We start from the raw sequence: 20,149 nt of genomic DNA, 5'->3' as shown, positions 1-20,149 counted from the left end.
CTAGTCCAGAGTCCAGCGACCGTGGACTCCTCATGCTCCCGATTTCCCATGGCTCTCCAGCGCCCCTCCCCCGGAGTCTGGCTGTAAGGAAGGTGGGAGACACCTGTTGGGGGGTTGAGAGAAGCAGAGCCCACAGGGGCCTCTCCCCCCTGCATCCCCGCCCGCCTTCCGGGCTCGGGTCCCGCCCCCGCGACCGCAGCTAGCAGATCTGCCGCGAGTGAGCGCGCCACTGCCAGAGAAGCGCAGGACGGCAAGAGCGCACGGCGGCGGGGACCCTGAGCCAGGAACCAAGCGAAAGCAGGGGCCGCCCCCGAGGCGGGCGGAGCAGAGGGACCGCCGTGGAGACACCCGGGGCAGCGGGCCGCGCCAGGCCGGTGAGTGCGGCTGTCGGCTGTCGGGTGCCGGGAGCCAGAGAGCTGGGCGCAGTGACTCCGCTACCTCCTGCCCGTCCGGTCTCGTCCCGCTCCCAATCACTGCCCCCACCGCCCTCTGTTCCTGCACCTGCTTGATTCTTGTCCTTTGCCTGCCCTGTTTCAGTCTGTTTTTGCCTGTCCCAGTCTCTCCGTCTCTGTGTCTCGCCCCATCTCTTTCTATTACCTCTCTTCTGTCTGTCTTCTGCTGCGTCGTCGGTCTTTCCTTATCTCTCTCAACCTGTCTCTATTGGATTCACTCTGTCTCTGTCTCTATCTGGACTGCCTGTCACTTACATCCTTTATTTCTTGTTCCTCTCTCTTACCCAATGTCATTCTACCCAATGTCTATCAATCTCATCTTTTCCCATCTATGTTTCTGTCTAATCTCTGTCTGTCTCCATCTTGGTCTCTCTCAGGTCCACTTCAGTCTCTCCTTGTCCCATCTCCATCTCTATCTGTGTATCTCTGTTATATTCAATCAATCTCCCCACCCCCTCTCTCAAATCTCTCTTCCCCTCTCCTCTATCTCCCTTGGTCCTTGTCACCCTCTATGATTTGCTTAGCCTCTCCCTGTCCTCAGTCATGGCTATTTCTTACTCCCTGGGTCTGGTCTCTGTATCTCCTGTTTTTTCTGTCTCTGTCTCTGTACATCTCTGGGAAAGCTCTGTCTTTTTTTTTTTTTTAAGACCCCCTGCATGTCCCTGAATCCATGACCACCTCCCTTGTGTTGGGGGGTGTAGGGCAGCAAGGCCCAGCACCCATAATTCCCTCCCCCACAGATGGCCCTTTCCTCTGGGCCCCGCCTGGTACCAGGGCCGACCCCAGCAGGGGGACTGCGCCTGGAAGCTGTAATGGAGGTCCTGCAGAGACAGCAGGCTGCTCGTCTGGCCCAAGGGGTGGGGCCCTTGGTTCCTCCACATCCACCGCTGCCATCCCGACCTCCCTTTCCTAGTCCCCAGACCCTGCAGGCTCCAGAGGGGGCCTTAGGGGAAATTGGGGCTGATGAAGAGGAGGATGCTGAAGAGGATGAGGAGGGGGAGGAAGCTGGAGCAGAGCAGGAGGCAACTGATGAGAGTTGTCCAAGGGCCCAGGGCCCCAGCTCACCTTCCAGCCAGCCCCCTGGACCCCATCCCCACGAGTGGACCTATGAGGAACAGTTCAAGCAGGTAGGATTCCCTCACTGTAAGGGTTCCCCTCTTCCTTCCCTCTGGGCAAAAGCAGAGCCAGGTGATCAGTAGTCCCTCCATCCCCAACGCCCTCTAAAGGAAGGAAAGGCAGAGAGAGAGAGAGAGAGAGAGAGAGAGACAAGACTGGGGGATAGACAGGGTGGGAAAGACACTCAGATATGTGGAAAGTGCACTAAAACAATTCTAAGAGATGCAAAGACACCCCAAAACACGGAGACTGACAAATTGGAAGCCATTAGTGAGTCCATAAGAAAGGTGGGAGGTGTAGAGGGCTTTAAGGGAGAGGGTTCTGGGCTTGGGAATTCCTATACCAGCACCATTCTACCTACTCTTTCACACATCAAGTCACCAGGGCCAGTAGGAGTGTCCCATACCATTTCCCTCTGTCTTTGGAGGCAGAATAGATATTGCCACTCCCTTGGCAGGCTGGTACACCCCTCCTCTTTCCTATCACACCACTCTCCCATCCAAATGTTCTACCTGGCCTAAACTTCATGGATGATAGTTCCCAGTCTGTGTTGGCCACTACAGCTACAGTGTGACTAAAAGGCCGCTATGCAGCTGAGAATAGCAAGACTTACTCACATGACCTTAATTCAAGGTTCTTTCTCCCTGAGAAACCCTCTGGGTTTTATTCTAAGGATACTAGTCCAGGCTGTCACTATGAAGGTGTTACTCAGGTCTGTGACTCCAGGTGTGCTATTCTGGCAGCATTACTTGCAGGGTGTTTGTTGGTCTTCAATGTTTTCTAGATGTCTTCATCTGTGGCTAGAACTCTGTGGCATTAGTGTAAGAATGTGTTATTCGGGGTCCTGTTACTCCAGAGATATGGCCCTCGTGACTGTTACTCTGGGACTTATTACTTGGAGAGTGTGAATATTATTTATAGCTATTCATCTAAGACCAGGGCTCTGTGTTGTGGGCATGAGACTCTCCAGGTTTTGTTACTCATGGGTGATCTTTTCTCTGAAAGTTCTTATTGAGGGATGGAGTGTTACCTATAGGTGTTACTCAGGGACTGTTATTCTGGGTCAATGACTATTACTTTGGGAATTGCTCTTCTTAGATTTGAGAGGTGATGCTTGGGACGGGGTCTAGGTGACTAGGAATTAGAAGGATGACTGGTAGGTCCCTCATCCCTTAACCCCTCGGGTCCTGTGGCACTTGGCCAATGCCTCTGTGGCAGCTTCCTCAGTAGGCAGGGTAACTGCCTCTGGAAGCTCAGGCCAGAAGGTCAATCCAGGAGTCCCTGAGCATCTTTCCTGCCTTTTACACAACACAAACCCAGGAACACAAGGATGTGAACAGCATGAGGGCCTTGCACATGAATGAGAATGAATGATCCTCAGACACACAGCAGTTTCCTCAGAGTGGAACACAAACCTAGCCTGGCTTCTTTCCTAGGGAATGTCCTCTCCGAGGACAGGATAAGCAGCCCGAGCTTCTTCCTGCTTCCCCTCTTCCCTATAATTTCCCTATGAGTGTTTTGAGATGCCCAGAGCACCATTAGCCAGGATGGGTCTGTGTATTTTAGAAAAAGGCACCCCTACCTACCCCTGGGATGGGCCTAATACCAGGGGGTCCATATTCAGGCCCAACTTACCCCTTCAGCTAGGGACTCTTGTTCAGGGTACAACCTGAATTGGGGTCCCAGGGGAGGGGGTTCTGTGGAGCTAAAGAGTGACCCTGGTCCTTTCCCAGTTGTATGAACTTGATGCAGACCCCAAGAGGAAGGAATTTCTGGATGACCTGTTTAGCTTCATGCAGAAGAGGGGTGAGTGAGGTGATGCAGGGAAGGACTTAGAATTGCCCCCATTTACCAGGTTTGAGGAAGGGAGACACCAGGATGTAGTCCCCAGGTGGGGTCCTCCCAGCAGGGGCCTAGGGTTGGCAGTACCTGTCCTTTAGGCCTTCAATAGTGTCTTTAACCTCTGACCCTGCCCCCCTTCTCCACCCCAGGATTAATTAGTCACCAGCCCACTGGCAGCTTAATGAGTGTGGAATCAATTGGGAGGGTGGGAGGAGGAACTGATGGGTGACTGGCTTGGGGTGGGGTGGGGTCCCAGTACTAGAGGGTTGGTAATGCCTTAATTCTCTATAGTAGGGGGCCAGTTCCTCCAACCTTGTCTTTCTCAGTTTTCCCCTGCTTCAGTCAGGGAATTCCCCATGTGCTCTGTAGCAGGAAGGACTAGGATTAGACTGAAGGAAGGACTTCCCAAGGGGTGGGCTGGGGGACCATGTAAGTATGGGAAGTTGGCAGAGAAGGAATTCCTTTCCAGAGCTGGAAGAAATAATGCAAGAAGGGTCCAGGAGGGGATCAGGGTGGGCCGCAGTTCATCACTTCAGCTTCTCCCCAGATTCATGGGACTGAACACTGACTCATTATCTCTCTCTACAAAGCTAATTAACTCACTCAGAGCGCAGCCTGATAAGCCGCTAATTAACTGGCTGCACTGCAGCCCCCCCTTCCCTTAGTGCAGCTGCTGGTCCAAGTCTCCCTGGACCACCACCCAGGCCCAGCGTCCCTTTCTGTCCTTCCCAGGGACACTTGGTGGGGTCCAAGGACCTCTTGCTCCCCAGGGAACACTGGTTATTCTGGTCCCAGTGTCCCCTCTCTACCTCTTCCTTGGGGCCTTCTCTACGCTGAGAATGGGGTGGGATAGTCTGAGCTGATCCCAGCACTACCCACACCCCCAGCTCTGCCTCCTTTTAAGTCCCTGCTTCCCTCTTCTGGGCTGCCCGGTTGGGGGGTGGGGAGTGGGGGAGGGCGGTCCCGCAGGGCCGATAATTTCCCCCCATTAATCAGGCCGCAGCTAATTGTTCGGGTCCAAAGGCGGCGGTGGAAGGGGGACGGGATCGGTAAGGAATTAACTGGGGCCCATCGCTCAGCGGAGACAGGCCCTTTTGTCAGGACTGGCTGGCGGGGGTGGCGCTGGCTGCAGAGTTGGCGCTGGCTGCAGAGTTGGCGGGGCCCAGGCAGGAACTGATTCTTTTCCACCTGCCATGGTTCTCCGCCCCCGCTCCCCTCCACCTCCGCCTTGGGTAGCCATTGGGGGCTGCTGTTTAGGGGAATTCAGCTCTTCCTTAGTCCTTCCTACAGTCTACCCCGGGGATTGACGGGCAAACTAAAGCTTTCAGGCCAAATCCAGTTGCCTTCGAGATATAATGGTTTTCTTTCTTTCTTTTTTTAAACCTATTTGGAAAATAGAATTAAAAAAGGAATAACATTTGTAGCTTGTGGAACTCAAATTTCAGAGCCTGCAAATAAAGTTTTATTGGAACACATTTGCACCCATTCTCTAGTAGGTATTCTCCAAGGCTGCTTTCAGACTACAATTGTAGAGTTGACTAGTTGTGACAGAGATCTATTGGCCTGCAAAGCCTGAAATATTTACTATCTGGCCCTGTACAGAATAAGTTTGCTGACCCCTGGTCTAGACTCCCGTCCTTCCTGCTACGATAGAGGCCCTGGAGGATCTGGGGGCTCTGCCTGTAATCCTACCTCCCTATCCCTCTGCCTTCCCTCTCTAAGCCTAGTGCAGGCACTCAACTCCCTCAGTCCCCAGGGATGCCCTCAGACAGGGCCTACTTGGTGTTCTGACTCTCTGCCTACTCCCCATCAGGGACACCAGTGAATCGTGTGCCCATCATGGCGAAGCAGGTGCTGGATCTGTATGCGCTGTTTCGCCTGGTGACCGCTAAGGGCGGCCTGGTGGAAGTCATCAACCGAAAAGTGTGGCGGGAGGTCACGCGGGGCCTCAGTTTGCCCACCACCATCACCTCAGCCGCCTTCACTCTCCGCACCCAGTGAGGCCTGGGGTGCTGGCGAAAGGGAAGGGCACGCAGGGTGGGGGGTGAGGATGTGGAGGGCGGCGCGGTGTGGGACTTGACCGGCTGGGCCCAGCCTCCCTTCCCTGCCCCGATCCGCCTCTAGGTACATGAAGTACCTGTACCCGTACGAGTGCGAGACGCGGGCGCTCAGCTCCCCGGGGGAACTCCAGGCCGCCATAGACAGCAATCGGCGCGAGGGCCGTCGCCAAGCTTACACCGCAGCTCCGCTCTTCACCTTAGCAGGGCCACCCGCTAGGGGCGCTCCCGGCCCCGCCTCTGGCCCTGGCCCAGCCCCGCCCGCGCCTCTCTCCGGCCCTGGTTCCGGACCCGCCCAGGGTTCCGCCTCTGGCCTACCAGCGCTTGCTTGCGCCCAGCTGAGTCCCAGCCCTATTAAGAAAGGTGAGAGGAACCCAGGAGGCTTTGGGGGCGGGGTGGTTTTGAGGTCTATGCGTGCTCTGAGATGTAGGAAACATTAATGAAAGGATTTTGCGGGACACGGGTTGCAAGTTCAAAGGCAGCAAGACCATTTAGCAACATAAATGGTCAACATAAAAAATAAAAATGGCTGGGGATGTAGCTTAGTGGAAAAGCACGCCTCAGTCCACAATAGAATAGGTAAATAAATAAATCAATAGTGGGGGCTGGGGTTGTGGTTCAGTGGTAGAGCACTTGCCTTGCATGTGTGAGGCACTGGGTTCCATCCTCAGCACCACATAAAATAAATAAATAAAATAAAGGTATTGTGTCCATCAACAACTAAAAATATTTTAAGAAAGAAAAAAAGAAATAGTAGGGATCCTGAGGTCTGGGAGGCATTGCAATTTGGGAGCAACAAGACTTGACTGGGCTCTGAGGTTTGAGTATTGCTAAGGTATAGAAGTCCTGAGGTTTGGAGTCAATAAAGCCTTGACTCCAAGCTTAACCCGGTGTACCAGGTACCAAGCTCAGGAAAAGGTCCATAGCAGCTTTATCCATAGCAGCTTCATTCCACCCCTATGCACCCAGGACTCCTGTTTGCATGTGGTCTGCCTCCTTATGTCTTGGATTATTTGACAACCAAGAACAAGAAAGTCTCCCAAATTCTCTTAAACCAACCCAAAACTATATATTGGCCCTTTGGGCTTGACACCATACCCCAGCCTCTAGCCTGAAGTTCTGGATGGGAAGAGAGATTGAAGTTGGTGCTTTGAGCTTGGATGACCTCTCTTGGTCCCAGACTTGGGGAAGAACCACATTGCTTGGGCCTGAGGAGGTAATGACTTGTTCTTCCAGAGGAGAGTGGAATTCCAACCCCTCATCTGCAACTACCTGTGGGCCTTGCCTTGGGACCAGCACGGGAGAAGTTGGCAACAGAGGAGCCTCCAGAGAAGAGGGCTGTGCTAATGAGCCCTATGGACCCACCTCGACCCAATGCACCCCCCAGTTTCCTGCCCCGCAGCAAAGCTCCCTTGAGGGGTGAGGAAGGGCTTATTGATGAGGGGTCTTCAGTCCTATGCACTGAGGGAAGATAGACCCATGACCTGATAGGTATTGAAGGTGGGCAGCCAATTCCCTCTATAGACAAGTGTGATTACAGGTATGGGGGCTAAAGTGAAATGTGGGCCATCTATAGAAATGGGGGACTTCTAAGTCTGAAATCTGATTCCCTGAAATGTGACTACTCCCCCTCCTGGACAGAAGAGCGGCTGGATGGGCCCCTCAATCTGGCAGGCAGTGGCATCAGCAGTATCAACATGGCGCTAGAGATCAACGGGGTGGTCTACACTGGTATGGGTACTGTAGGTTGTCTACACTGGCATGGAGTCAGGGGTATTTAGACTAGCATGGGGGTTTTAAATTTTTCTCTACTAGCATGAGGTTCAGGGATAGCTGAACTTGCATGGTAACATGGGGTTCAGGGGATTGCTACACTGGCATGGTTTCAAGGGTGTGTTTATGGCATGGGGTCCAAGGCATGGCCTCTGTGGCGTGGTGATCATGGGATATCTGCCTTGTCATGGGCCTATGTATTAGTGTCAATATTTCTTTTTTACCTGTTTGAGGGTATCTGCATTGGCATAGGAGTTTCTCACTGACCAGAGGGACTTGTCCTCATTGGTTTGTGACAAGGGTATGTGTGTGGTGCTCTAGCAATCAAGACACTTACTTTTGTTCCTTTCTGTTTCTGTGTCCCACCCTCTCCTGCTTGTGTTTGCTTTTTGCCATTTCCTCACCCCTTTGCCAGGTGTTCTCTTTGCTCGCCGCCAGCCTGTGCCAGCTTCCCAGGGCCCAACCAACCCTGCACCCCCACCTTCTACTGGGCACCCTTCCAGCACCTTGCCCTGAGAGCTCCTATTCAGAACTAAGAGTCCCAGCTCCATTGCTGAGGGGGGAGGAGGCACCCTTCTGCCTTGATTCTTTCAGGATGCTCACTCTGGGACCCAGCCCTGGGAGATGACCACACCCCACCTCCATGCCAAAAGGTTTTCTTTTGACGTTCCATCTACCTCATTGTAAAAGGAGGGCACCACCTCCCTAGTCAATTCCAGCAGCATCTACCAAAGGATTCTTCCAGAAGCAACCCCCATAATCTTGTCATATGCCCTTTGTGTCAATATCATCTTTGGCACACAGCCTTTCAGGAGCCAGGTGAAGGGTTGGATTGGGTGTTGTTGAAGATGTCCCTCAGGTTACATTTCCTAATAAAGTTGTGCTCCCTCCCACTCCAGTACCTCCTCTTCTTGTTTGGTCTGAATGGGGGTGGGGGGGAGGAAGGATGTGGTACACAGGCAGCATTAGATGGGGGAGGGGGGCTCTGAGGAGAAGGCAGAATAGCAAAACTCCGTGAGAACAGAAGAGCATTGAATCAGACTGCTCGAGTTCAAATCCCGATTCTTTTACAATAGTGCTGTCCGGCCTTGGGCAAGTCACTTAGTCTCTTGAATATTAAAAGTTTCATGGACTTTTAAAAGTCCATGAGCCCTCCTACTGAGTTGTCTATGGGAATGGACCTATCGCGGAACAGTGGGTATATTTATATGTACAACCTTAGGGAAAGGGGTGGGGGAAAAGTCTTTGGTATGAAATTAGAAGAAGAAAGGAAAAGTCTTGATAACCAGGCGCTGGAAGCCAGGGAAGGGACCGGTGAGATAGCGTCACCAAGGTAACTAGACAGCTTTTGACATCTTTTACCTGCCCGTCTGGTCACTTCTGGCATTGAATGTCTGGATCAAGGCGTCACTTCCTGCACACAGGGCCATCCGTGCACTCGGATTGGCCAGCCTTCCTCCTTGGGCGGACGTCCCACCCTCTGAGTCTTCCGCTGCTGAGGTGGGGCGGTAGTGGCGATGGCGGCTCTGACGGACGTGCAGCGGCTACAGGCCCGAGTAGAGGAGCTGGAGCGCTGGGTGTACGGGCCGAGCGGGGCGCGCGGCACGCGGAAGGTGAGAGCTCCGGTCCGGTGGTCCGTTTCTGCGGCAGGGCAAGAGCAGTCCACTGGTCCGGCACTCTGGATGGATGCAACGACTCCAGTCCTGTGGTCCACAGTCCAGCCTTTGAAAGAACAAAGGTCCGGGACATTCTGAAGCCTCTCGTACCCTCAGGGTTCATTCCCATGGTGGGCTCTGAGGATAATTACGTCTTTTTGAGATGGGCTCAGTGACAAGTGTAACTAAGACTCCGCCACTGTCCTTGCAGGCTAGTTGGGGAGACCTGACACCTTCGAGAAGCTAATGAGAGTTTCAATAGGAGTTGAAGTCCACAATAGAAGTGCCATCCCGGAGCCCTCCGTAGTTAGATGCTAAATGAATTGTGCAGGTAGAGGTCCATGGGACGCCAAAGGAGGCCCAGCAGAGGTGGATAAGGGGTGAGAGGTGGCGGTCTGAGAAGGGCAAGAATAGAAGTGTCAGGGTTTGGGTACTGGGTGTTCAGATGCTGGTCGGCACTCCACACCAGTGATTAAATTTTGACAAGTGTGAGAGCCAGTTGCCCTCTAATCCTTTTTTCTACAATTGGAAACCCAATTACTGAATAACTTCTGGTTCACTGCCAGGATATTCTGGAACTAAGTGCATCATAAATAGTGCTGTTTGTACGGCTTGTGGAATTGGTCATCACCAGCAGATTGTTTTCCCATTTGAAAATTAACTTCCCAAAACATTCTCTGTCTTTGGCGTCTATGACTCTAGCCTGCCTGATATTTCTTCTATCTCTTTGGCTGTTGTTTTCAGTCTTATTTGCCTACCCACATATTTGACCCTAGAATATTAGCATTCTGTACTCAAACCCTAAAACCTGGGTGAGCTCATTCACTTCCATAGTTGCCTCCTCTATTTAACCAGTGAATAGTGAAACTTCTCACCTTCTACCCTTAAATCCTAGGTGGGCCAATTCACTCCTATAGTTTCATTTACTCCTTACTTGCCATTATGTCTCAAATGTGTATCTCTGGTTAAAATTTCTGTTCTGAGAACCTGATTTAACATCCATTTGTCTTCCACACTTTTCCATTTGAATAATCAACAGACATCTCAAACTCAGTCCATATGCTCTTAACTGTACTCTACCTCTCCCCAACCTGATTCTTTTATATATGCCCTAATACAGGGATTGAAGCATCTTTGGGATCCTAGATGTCTTCTATGATCTTCCATTCTCCACACTAGAGTTGATGTGGAGAGGATGGGGCTAGAGATAGGCCAGTCACTCCAGCAGCTCGTACAGTCATCCAGGCATGAGATAATGACAGCCTGGAGAAGATTTTGCATCTCTCATGCCCAAGGATTTAGGAACCAGGGAATATGTAATATATGCTGGTTCTGTATAAACTCTAAAGTAGTTAATTGTCTACTGAAACAGACTTGAAACTCCCCAAGAAATTTATGATTCTTTTCCTTTCCCATTAAGGATTCCCTGAAGCTGGGCTTCATCTTCAAAAGAAGGGGACCAAACTAGATTACTGGGACTCAGAGGTTTTGGAGTCTGGGAGAATGAGGGTTCTTTACTTCTTCCAAGCCTTGAGCCAGGTGGTATATTTTTCAATTAACTTCCATTCCCCTTACAGGTGGCTGATGGTCTGGTCAAGGTGCAGGTGGCTTTGGGGAACATTGCCAGTAAAAGGGAGAGGGTGAAGATTCTGTACAAAAAGAGTAAGTGCTTCCACAGGGTCCCTGCTTGCTCTACTTTCCATCCCTGTGCTTCCTGGAACCTGACCCTGGTCCTTCAGCCAGCAGGTCACTAGAGTAATTCTTTGAAGACAGAAAAAATGTGAAGATGTTTCCCTGCCAAATTGGTGAATTGCGGTGTGCTTTTCTTCCTTATGAATAAATCTCAAGCCCATGCCAGGGTCTTAAGTTTTGTGATGAGACCTCTTACTGAAAGCTTCCCTTGGTAAAGGAGGGAAAGAGTATATGAATTTTCTTTAGATGAGGATAAGAGAAGGAAAGAAATGAGGCACTGAGAATCCCAGCCTTGGTTCAACCAAGCCTTTTATGTTCTGTTACAGCTAGTAACCTGCTCAGTAACTAGAAATCAAAACAAACCCTGGCTTGTCTAGGCATTAAGGAAGAAAGGAACCTTCCACCCTTGCTAAGGATCAGTGGCAGTGCTAGGGAGGGACCCGTGAATGGTGGCAGCAGTTGTGTTTTCAGCTCTAGACTCTGAGGTCAGCCAGCAGGTAGGAAGAGTGGAGAAACAGGGAAGAGGAATAGGGGACTTGGTAGATGCTCCTGATGCAGCACTATAGGTGTCAGCTCATCTTTCAAAGCTCTCTCCAAGGATGACCACACCCAAAATTACTTTATAAGACAGAGTTCTATTTCCCCACCATGTCTATTTTTCATCTTCCTACTTTTCTAGTTGAAGACCTGATCAAATACCTGGATCCTGAGTACATTGACCGCATTGCCATACCTGATGCCACTAAGTTGCAATTCATCTTAGCAGGTAATGCTGGACTATGTGTGTACATGCATCTGAGGATGTGGGTTGTGGGGGATATGGGGCATAGAGAGAGTCTCCCTCACCCATCTTGACATGGTACAGTTCAGAGACTGCTCTCTGGGATTTGGGCCTGGTTCTGAACTAAAGCCTGAGGTGATCTGTGGATCCAGTAGTAGGCACTGAATGCAGTGTACCTCTGGGCCAGCTGCAGGCCATGGTGCCAGCCACAGCGGGAGTTACTCAGTGTTCTATCAATGGCCTATCCCTAGAATTTTCCTTCCGAATCCTCATTCTGCTCACTGGATAGAGGATCTCCTAAGGAAAAAATGGGGGCAGGACCATTGTTATTCAGGAAAAGGGAGAATACTGGTATGAGTTTCAACATTTTTCTTTCATGTGAAAAATCTCCAGTATTTCAGAATTCTAGGCAGAAATATCAGTCATCCACTACACAGCTAGGATTTTCTGAGCACCTGTGTTTGTTCATTCATCTAGAACATATTCAGCTGGGCATGGTAGCAAGCACCTGTAGTCCTAGCTACTCAAGAGGCTAAGGCTGGAGGATTGTGAGTTCAAGGTCAGCCTAGGCAACATAGTGAAACTCTGTTCCCCCCACCCCATCCCACTGCCCACCACCGAGAGAGAGAGAGAGAGAGAGAGAGAGAGAGAGAGAGAAAGAAAAGACATTCAATGATTATCTGCTGTGGATCCAGGCATTATCCTGGATGAGAGACAAACAATGGTGAACCAGGGCACAATAAGAGCAAGAGGAGGCAATCCCTGTTCTAGGGACCTGAGTTTGTAACCTAGGTGGGTAATGTAACACTGAGGTCTAGGTAAGGAAGGACACCTGTGATGAAAGGGCTGTTAGAATTCCCAAAGGGCTCCTGAGCAATTTCCATGGTTCAGGAGATCTTCCCTTGCACTGACTCTTACCCTAGCCTCTCTCCCTCTCTTCCTATGACACTGCCTCAGGGGGTGTAAATCTAGTCACATTCGAGAAGTTACACAATCTCCCAAATCATCTTCTTGCTTTAGTCCAGTCTCATCTTCATAACACATTTCCAGCAAGTCAGTTGCCTGCTTCAAATTCAGTGTCTCCTCTCCTTGCTAGCATAAAATCCTAATCTTTTAGCCTGCCATTCAAGGTCTTCTAGTCTATAGGGCCTGTCCTGTCATCCAGCTCTGTTTTTTGTGCTCTGCCTTTTTCAGTTCAGCTAACTGAATTCTTTTTTTTTTTTCTTTTTTAATTGTAGTTGGACACAATACCTTTATTTATTTATTTTTTATGTGGTGCTGAGGATTGAACCCAGTACCTTGCACGTGTTAGGCGAGTGCTCTACCACTGAGCCACGACCCCAGCCCTAATTGAATTCTTTTTCCCTTAATGTCAAGCACTCCTGCCTCTAGTCATTTGCATGTAACAGTGCTCACTTTCCTTTCTTTCTTTTTTTTTTTGGTGATATTAGAGATTTAACCCAGGGCAGTTTGCCACTGAGTATACCCCCCAAGCCCCCAAGCCCTTTTATGTTTTTTTTTTGGGGGGGGGGGTACCAGGGATTGAACCCAGGGATGCTTAACCACTGAGCCACATTGTCCCAGCCCTTTTATTTAGAGACAGGGTGTTGTTAATATTTTAGTTAGAGACTGGGTGTCCTTGAGTTGCTTTGGTCCTCACTAAATTGCTGAGGCTGACCTTGAACTCATGATCCCCTGCCTTAGCCTCTCTAGAGCCACTGGGATACAGGCATGAGCCACCACACCTGTCCTATATCTTTATTTTGAGACAGGATCTTACTAAATTGCCCAGGCTGACCTCAAACTTGCAATACTTTTGCCTCAGCCTCCAGAGCACTGGGATTACAGTTGTACACCACTGCCCAGCTACAGTCCTCACTCTTGAATGCCTTCCTACTCCGTGGATTTCAGTCCATTGAACCCCTCTGTGTATACAGAGCCCAGCTCAGGTCCTATTTTCTCACTAGCCTCTTCCATTGCTGTCCCTGCTGTCTTGCCATTTGTATTATCTCTGTCTCTGAGAAACTGAGCAGATCTTGCCTGGTATAGTCTGTCACGTGTCTGTTCTTCTATACTTTCCTGGGGGCCTTTGGCATGGTGACCCAAGTCTGAAGTACTTTATCTTCTATGACCTAGGAGGCACTGAGTTGTTAGGAGGCTAGAAGAAGAGGCCTGGGAACCTGTAATCCCAGTGATTTAGGAGGCTGAGGCAGGAGAATTTCAAGTTCAAGGCCAGCCTTGACAACTTGGTAAGACCTGTCTCAAAAAATAGAAAAGGGCTACCAGGCATGATGGTTCATGCCTATAATCCCAGTGGCTTGGGAGGCCAAGGCAGGAGGATCATGAGTTCAAAGCCAGACTCAGCAAAAGCGAGGTGCTAAGCAACTCAGTGATACCTTGTCTCTAAATAAAATACAAAATAGGGCTGGGGATGAGGCTCAATGATTAAGTGCCCCTGACTTCAATCCCCGGTACCCAAAAATAAAATAAATAAAATAATAAAATAATAGAAAAGGGCTAGGATATAGCTCAGTTATAGTGTAGCCCATGGCTTATTCCCCCATTTAATTCCTAGTACCTCAAAAAAAAAAAAGGCTTTGGAGTTAAAACTTAAAGAAAGGAGGGATTTGGAGAGGTCAAAAGTCTCCTTGGGCTCAAGATAGGTCAGACAAGACATCCAGGAAAGGTGGGGGCAATATGCACCTAGAGAAGGGGAGCATTGGGTAGGATTGGGCAGCAACTCTGACTCCTGTCAGATGCTTGGCCTCTTGCATTGAAGTAGCAGTGCTGGGGTTGCTTCAATTCCACTGTCTTGTCTTTATACTTTAGAGGAGCAGTTTATACTCTCCCAAGTTGCACTCCTGGAGCAGGTGGACAACCTGGTACCCATGTTGGACAGTGCTCCCATCAAAGGTACTTCTTCGGGATTTCAGTTCCACTGTTTTGCTTGGGGAGGTGGGTGGATGAGCAAGACTTGCCTATGCCTTAGACTCCTTGGGCTCAGTCTGGGTCCACTCCTTATCCAAGTACCCCACCCTAGGGGTACTTGCCACCTCTACTAGGATTAAAATTCTTAGAGAGCCTCGTTTCATGACCTCAGGCAGTTTGGGCAGATACTTTAGCAGCCTCCAACTTTGCTTATTACCCCACTCCTTGGTATCTCTCTTCAGTTTGCTGTAGAGCCCTGATTTAACTGTCAGAGCCCCTGCTAGTTATATGAATTCTTCCTGCTGCACTGCTGAGAGAGTCCCTGGTCCTGGCATTTGACAAGCAGACAGTGGCTTTAATTGAATCCAGATATCCATCTTGTCTGTCTCAGGAGGTATTTTTTCCAGCTCCCCCTCCCGCTCCTGATCAGCTACCTACTAAGTATCTTGACAGCCTTAAGCTGCTGTCCCAACATAGTGGTCAAGGCTCTGGGTGTTAGATTCCAGTTGGCCAGTTTAGGGAATTGGCATTCCTCCTTAGCTCACCTGCTGGATCCTTATTCCCAAAAAACAGACCTGGGCTTCTGGGCTGAGAGCAAAGGGACAGGTCCTATGATAGACAAAGCTCTCTTTGCCAGGCATGGTGGCACTTAGGAGGCTGAAGCACGAGGATTGCAGGTTTGAGGTGAGCCTCAGCAACTTTAGCGAGACTATTAGCAACTTAGTGAGACCCTGTCTTAAATCAAAATAAAAAGGACTGTGAATGTATTGGTAGTAAAGCACTCTTGGGTTCAATCCCCAACACCAAAAACAAACAAAAAGGATATCTTTACCAGGTCATATTCACAGCATTTAAGTGGTAGGGGGAAACATTGGGGACCCCAAAATTTTGTGTTCTCCTTGGCACCTGTTTTTCCCCTTCCCTATGGGTCCTGTAATAAGACTGGGTCAGGCAGGGAGCGCCCCCCCCCCACCTCCAGCTACAGTAGTCGATGAAGTCTGGCGTTTGTTTAGCTTCTCCACTCAATACTCTAATCCTGCCGAAGACCTAATAGACTATTGAGCAGTCCCGGGGGAGGGCACAAGCATCATTGGATAGTGTGCAATGTGTTTTACAGCCGTTCCTGAGCATGCTGCCCGCCTACAGCACTTGGCCCAGATCCACATCCAGCAGCAGGTATGAGAGGAGAGAGGACTGAAAGGGAAAGTAGAGATGGTAAGGCCTGTCATCCACACTCCTCTCATCTGGGGAAGCAAGCCTCAGGCCCTCCTCTTGATACTTTGGAGGTTTATCCTTTATTTCCCATATGCCTTAGAGTGGGGGAGGGACTTGCCTAGGGCTACATCCAGGCCTCCTGCCTCCCAGTGTAGGACTATTTTGAAACAAGGTTGAAATTGGGAGGTACCCAAGAATTCCTGAGAATGGTATGTCCTTGATTATAGGTGGAGGATGCTCTCCCTCTCTTTTTCTCTCTCCTCTTCTCCTCTCTCTCTTCTTTCTATCCCCAGTTCTTAGTTTCAAGTTCAAAGAGGGTTCAGAAGGAGAAGACATATACTAGACAGAATGTTTTCCTAAGTGTGTGGCCCACTTCCCCTTACATAAATCTCTGGACTTCTGTTAAGGCACCCATCCTGGGGCCTGAAAGTGCCCCTTTAGCCTTTTGCTCCTTTGGTTCTGGGTGTAAGCATTCACCTTCATTAGGCTTTGTGGGGAGTAAGTTTAGTGAGAGATGGGACTTTGCCCATATCCTTTCTCTGCCACTTTGGCCCTATAGGACAAATGTGTGGAGATCACTGAGGAGTCCAAGGCTCTCCTGGAGGAATACAACAAGATTGTATCCTTTCTGCTCAGCTAGACCCCGGGGTACTCTCCCCAAGCTCTATTCTTGTGTCCCACCTCTAGCTCTCTCCTCCCATCCCAATTAGCCTGTCTGTTCCCTGCTTCCCCATCCCAACGTCTTTTGGCAGATGCAAAATCACTCCCTCAATAAGACTCCTGTTATCTCCTTGACCTGTGACCAGACAATGCTTCTTTCTAAGCAGTTCGTGCAGTGGGATGAGCTGCTTTGCCAACTAGAAGCTGCCAAGCAAGTGAAGCCAGCAGAAGAATGACAGCTGCTCCCCATCACAGGGCTAGCCAGGGCAGCCAGGCTTCAGGGCCCTGTGCCAAACTGTCTTTATAACAAGGCAGAGGCAGCTTTGTATTTGAGAAATTTAAGGACCACCTGTCTGCACCCAGGTGGGGTTCTGAGGACAGAGATTAGGTTATCTGGCAGTTATGGTTTGCACACCCCCCCCATCAATGTATTTATTCCAGTGATAATAAATAAATTGTAGAGATTACTGGAGGAGTGTGCCAGCTTCTGGTCTAGGATGGGCTTGGTGGTGAGGGTGGGGGTGGCGGAAGGTAGAGCTGTCAACCTCCCTGGTGGTTGAAAATTGGAAACTGTTCTATCTTAATCTGGCTTTCTGGGAGGTGTAGAGCTCTGAAGATGAAGGCTCTCATTTGATCGATGTGAATGGGACATTCCTTTGTGCATCCATTTATCCTTTATTTACCAAGTACCCTTTAAAAGTTATATGCCATCAGGTAGAGAGGATACAGGTAGAGCACAGGCTATTGGGGAGATAGTCAAGCAAATGGGCAATGCTACCAGGTGGGCATAGGGTCCTTTTCTGCACAAAGAATAAGCTATGAAACAGGCAGCCCTGGTGGGTGTCAATGCAGGGACTTTCCAAGCCAAGGGAGCAATATGTGCAAATGCAGAGAGAAACCTTGAAATTTCTCTCTTGGGAGTTTGTGCGGTGCCATTAACCGCTTGGGAGAGCCCAGGAGATTTGTATGCAGGAAGTTTTAGGTTGGGGAGGGGCAGTTGGGAAGGTGGGGTAAGGGAGCATGTTGTGAAAGAGCTAGGAGAAACTGAAATGGGCACCACACTCCGCTAAGTGCTGCCTCCTTGTGGTCTCAGGGTGTGATTTGGCTCCAGATTGCTTACCAACTGTCTGTTGACCACCCCCTACCAATGTGGTCTCCCTGCTCCTGATACTCAGAGTGTTCAAACTGTTCTGAAACCTGGCATCATTCTAGACTACTTCTCCATTCAAACAGTCACCAACTCTTCACCATAACTACCCACCAGTATCTCCCAACTTAAACTTTTCTCCATCCCCACTGCAATTTCTGTGGTTCATTAGTTCAAAAAATCATCGAATAAATATTTGAACGCCTACTAGGCGCCGGGCATTGACTAGGCTCTGTGGACACGCCTCTGGGTCCCCGTGGCCAGGAGCCCTGTGAGGCTGGTATGGGCTGTATGCGGTACAGCCCCTTCCTAGGGTCACGCCGACTGCATTCCCACCTCACACACTACCCTCGGCTGCCGCAAGTGAGCTCTACACAATCTGTGGTTCGACTAACCCCTGACAAAACCCATAATTCGCCAGTGCTCACAGGATGAGTCGAAGCTCAGCACTCGGTAACTGAGGTTGTCTCCCGCGCAACTGCATAAGTGGCCAACTGAAACTCGTTCGCCTGCGTCACCTCGGCTTCCTCGGGGTCCAACAGGTAATGCCCTCCCTCCCATCTTGTCTCCTGAATCCCTTGCCTTCAAACGCAGGATTCCTCAGATGGCTCCTCCCCTCCTGTTCAGGGACCTCATGGCCCCATTGGAGTGCCCCTGCCCGGGATTTAACTGCGGAGACCGTGCGCCTCTGTTCCCTGTCATCAAGTCCTAGCTCCGCTCCCTCAGCGGGTCCAAGCTCCTCCCCGGTTTCCCTCAGGCTCCGCCCGCGTTCGGCGTGCGCGGCCCGCGGTCTCAGCGCGCACCCGGCCCGCACGCCATCTTGGCGGCGCTGCGAGGATCAGGCGGGATCCCTCTGAGTCTGCTGAGGTGAGATCCAGGTACCAGCAGGGTGGCGACGCTTGGAGGTAGCCCGAGAGGACGCCTGCTCCCTAGCTGCAGTGGCCCGCGGGACCTAGAAGCGGCCCGTGGCAACGGAGACGGCCAAAGCTGGCCCGGAGTGGCCCGCGCAGCCCTCCTCTCGAGCCTCTGCCCCAGAGTTTCTGACTACACTGGGTTGATGTAGATCGACCCTGATAATTTGGGGGCAAAGGCTGCTTAGCCCTATCCTAGGGATCCCAGAGAAAATGTTGACTCTGTTTTGGGAAGCATTGGGTAAGAGCTTTTGCTGTGTCCCGGGAAACCTGGGGCAAAGGGGCTTGGCCCTGTTCTCAAGGAGAACAAAATGAAGGGACTGCCTCTCCCTGTACTTGAAGAACCCTGATAGGAGCTCTCGGTCTTGTTTTTAGAGAGCCACGGTAAGAGTTCTGGGCCCTGCCTTAAGAAACCCAGTATGGGGTTGGGGCTCCCTACTAGTCCTAATGGCTTGGAATAATGGGCTCTAGTCCTGGCCCAAAGAACCCAATGCTTGGAAATTTGGTCCTGTCTCCGGGGACTCCAGATTTGCTGAGGGAGAGGGGTGTATTGTGATGCTGTCTAGAGGAGGGGGAGGGCGTGTAAGGGGTAAGTCTCTTCCCAAGATGAAGTAGACATGGTTCCTGGTCTTAAAAGCTTGGGAGTGAGAGGATGTGACACTGTTCCTGGGAAGTCTGGGATGAGAAAAAGGGCCATATCCTGAAGAGGGGTGGAGAGAGTGATGGAGAATGGCTGGGGAGCACATTGCCTACCACTCATCTGATACTTCTCTGCAGTGGGCAGTGAGAGTCACAGACAACACAGCAAGCAGGATGGAGCACTACCGGAAAGCTGGCTCTGTAGAGCTTCCAGCACCTTCCCCAATGCCCCAGCTACCTCCTGACACCCTGGAGATGCGGGTCCGAGATGGCAGCAAAATTCGAAACCTGCTGGGACTTGCACTGGGTCGATTGGAGGGGGGCAGTGCACGACATGTGGTGTTCTCAGGTTCTGGCCGTGCTGCAGGGAAAGCTGTCAGCTGCGCTGAGATTGTCAAGCGTCGAGTTCCAGGTCTGCACCAGCTCACCAAACTGCGTTTCCTGCAGACTGAAGACAGCTGGGTCCCAACTTCACCTGATACAGGTTTAGACCCCCTCACAGTACGTCGCAATGTGCCTGCAGTGTGGGTACTGCTCAGCCGGGACCCTCTGGACCCTAGTGAGTGTGGCTACCAGCCCCCAGGAGCACCCCCTGGCCTGGGCTCCATTCCCAGCTCCAGTTGTGGCCCCCGACCCCGAAGAAGGCCTCGAGACAACCGGCCCTGAAGACCTGCTGAACCAGGCTGTTCTCTAGGTCTGAACATCTGAGATGGCTGTGCCTTTTCTGAGACCCCCTTGTGACTGCTCAACATTCCCAACACAGCTTGGGTCCACAGAAGTCCTACTGCCCCTTCCCTCTGGCCTATTGGAAGGGACTGCTATGAAGAACACCATGTATGGGGGTCTCTGCTGATTTCTGGATTGTTTGAAAAGGGCTTTGCCTTCAGCCTACAGTATATTTGACCTGCCTTCTAATGGAGGTCTAGAGTTAGGAAATAAAGGTTCTGCCCATTTGTCAGATGAACTTTGGCCTGCTGTGTGGAAGTGGGAGTAAAGGAATAGGAGTCCCTATCTTTTGCCCCCTGAGAGCTAATAGGCTGGATACAGAGAAAGAATAGGCTCAGGATAGTGTTGGATCTAGTGAATAAGAATCTTCAAGCAGTGACCTGAATCTGTGTAGGCCCATGGTTGGCTGTTTGCCACTTGCTTTGGGCTCATTCAGGAATTCTGCAAGCTCAGAGGTTTCTCCCCTTCTGCAGCATATGTTACAGTGGGATCATGGACCCAGGCACCAGCCTGTCTGGATTTGAATCCTGGTTCTACCATTTGAAATTTACTGCC

At 50.7% G+C, this 20,149-nt stretch overlaps 3 protein-coding genes across 6 annotated transcripts; all 3 read left to right on the top strand.

Annotated features, from left to right (window-relative positions):
- Positions 1-1,135: 1,135 nt before the first annotated feature.
- Positions 1,136-8,138, top strand: Arid3c (AT-rich interaction domain 3C). 2 transcript variants are annotated; one of them, XM_027931026.2, is made up of 7 exons: positions 1,136-1,579; positions 3,302-3,374; positions 5,224-5,407; positions 5,535-5,830; positions 6,704-6,886; positions 7,109-7,198; positions 7,656-8,138. In XM_027931026.2, the coding sequence occupies exons 1-7, from the start codon at positions 1,193-1,195 to the stop codon at positions 7,754-7,756; spliced, it is 1,314 nt and encodes a 437-aa protein (XP_027786827.1). In that variant the 5' UTR covers positions 1,136-1,192; the 3' UTR covers positions 7,757-8,138. The 2 variants fall into 2 exon arrangements, with proteins under 2 accessions (XP_027786827.1, XP_027786826.1); XM_027931025.2 differs by lacking the exon at positions 7,109-7,198.
- Positions 8,139-8,728: 590 nt separating this feature from the next.
- On the top strand, positions 8,729-16,638 carry Dctn3 (dynactin subunit 3). Of its 2 annotated transcripts, XM_027930898.3 has the most exons (7): positions 8,729-8,853; positions 10,473-10,557; positions 11,267-11,353; positions 14,198-14,281; positions 15,414-15,472; positions 16,071-16,130; positions 16,318-16,638. In XM_027930898.3, exons 1-7 carry the CDS (start codon positions 8,758-8,760, stop codon positions 16,405-16,407), a joined length of 561 nt encoding a protein of 186 aa, XP_027786699.1. In that variant the 5' UTR covers positions 8,729-8,757; the 3' UTR covers positions 16,408-16,638. The 2 variants fall into 2 exon arrangements, with proteins under 2 accessions (XP_027786699.1, XP_027786701.1); XM_027930900.2 differs by lacking the exon at positions 14,198-14,281.
- A 1,441-nt stretch (positions 16,639-18,079) lies between these two features.
- Positions 18,080-19,832, top strand: Rpp25l (ribonuclease P/MRP subunit p25 like). 2 transcript variants are annotated; one of them, XM_027930901.3, is made up of 2 exons: positions 18,080-18,185; positions 19,007-19,832. In XM_027930901.3, the coding sequence occupies exon 2, from the start codon at positions 19,043-19,045 to the stop codon at positions 19,532-19,534; it is 492 nt and encodes a 163-aa protein (XP_027786702.1). In that variant the 5' UTR covers positions 18,080-18,185; positions 19,007-19,042; the 3' UTR covers positions 19,535-19,832. The 2 variants fall into 2 exon arrangements, with proteins under 2 accessions (XP_027786702.1, XP_027786703.1); XM_027930902.3 differs by having other exon boundaries at positions 18,104-18,196.
- Positions 19,833-20,149: the final 317 nt, after the last annotated feature.

Source organism: Marmota flaviventris, chromosome 13, assembly GCF_047511675.1.
Source record: "Marmota flaviventris isolate mMarFla1 chromosome 13, mMarFla1.hap1, whole genome shotgun sequence".
Lineage (NCBI taxonomy): Eukaryota > Metazoa > Chordata > Mammalia > Rodentia > Sciuridae > Marmota > Marmota flaviventris.
The sequence above is the reverse complement of the archived record's forward strand: the minus strand, read 5'-3'. Positions and strand labels throughout refer to the sequence as shown.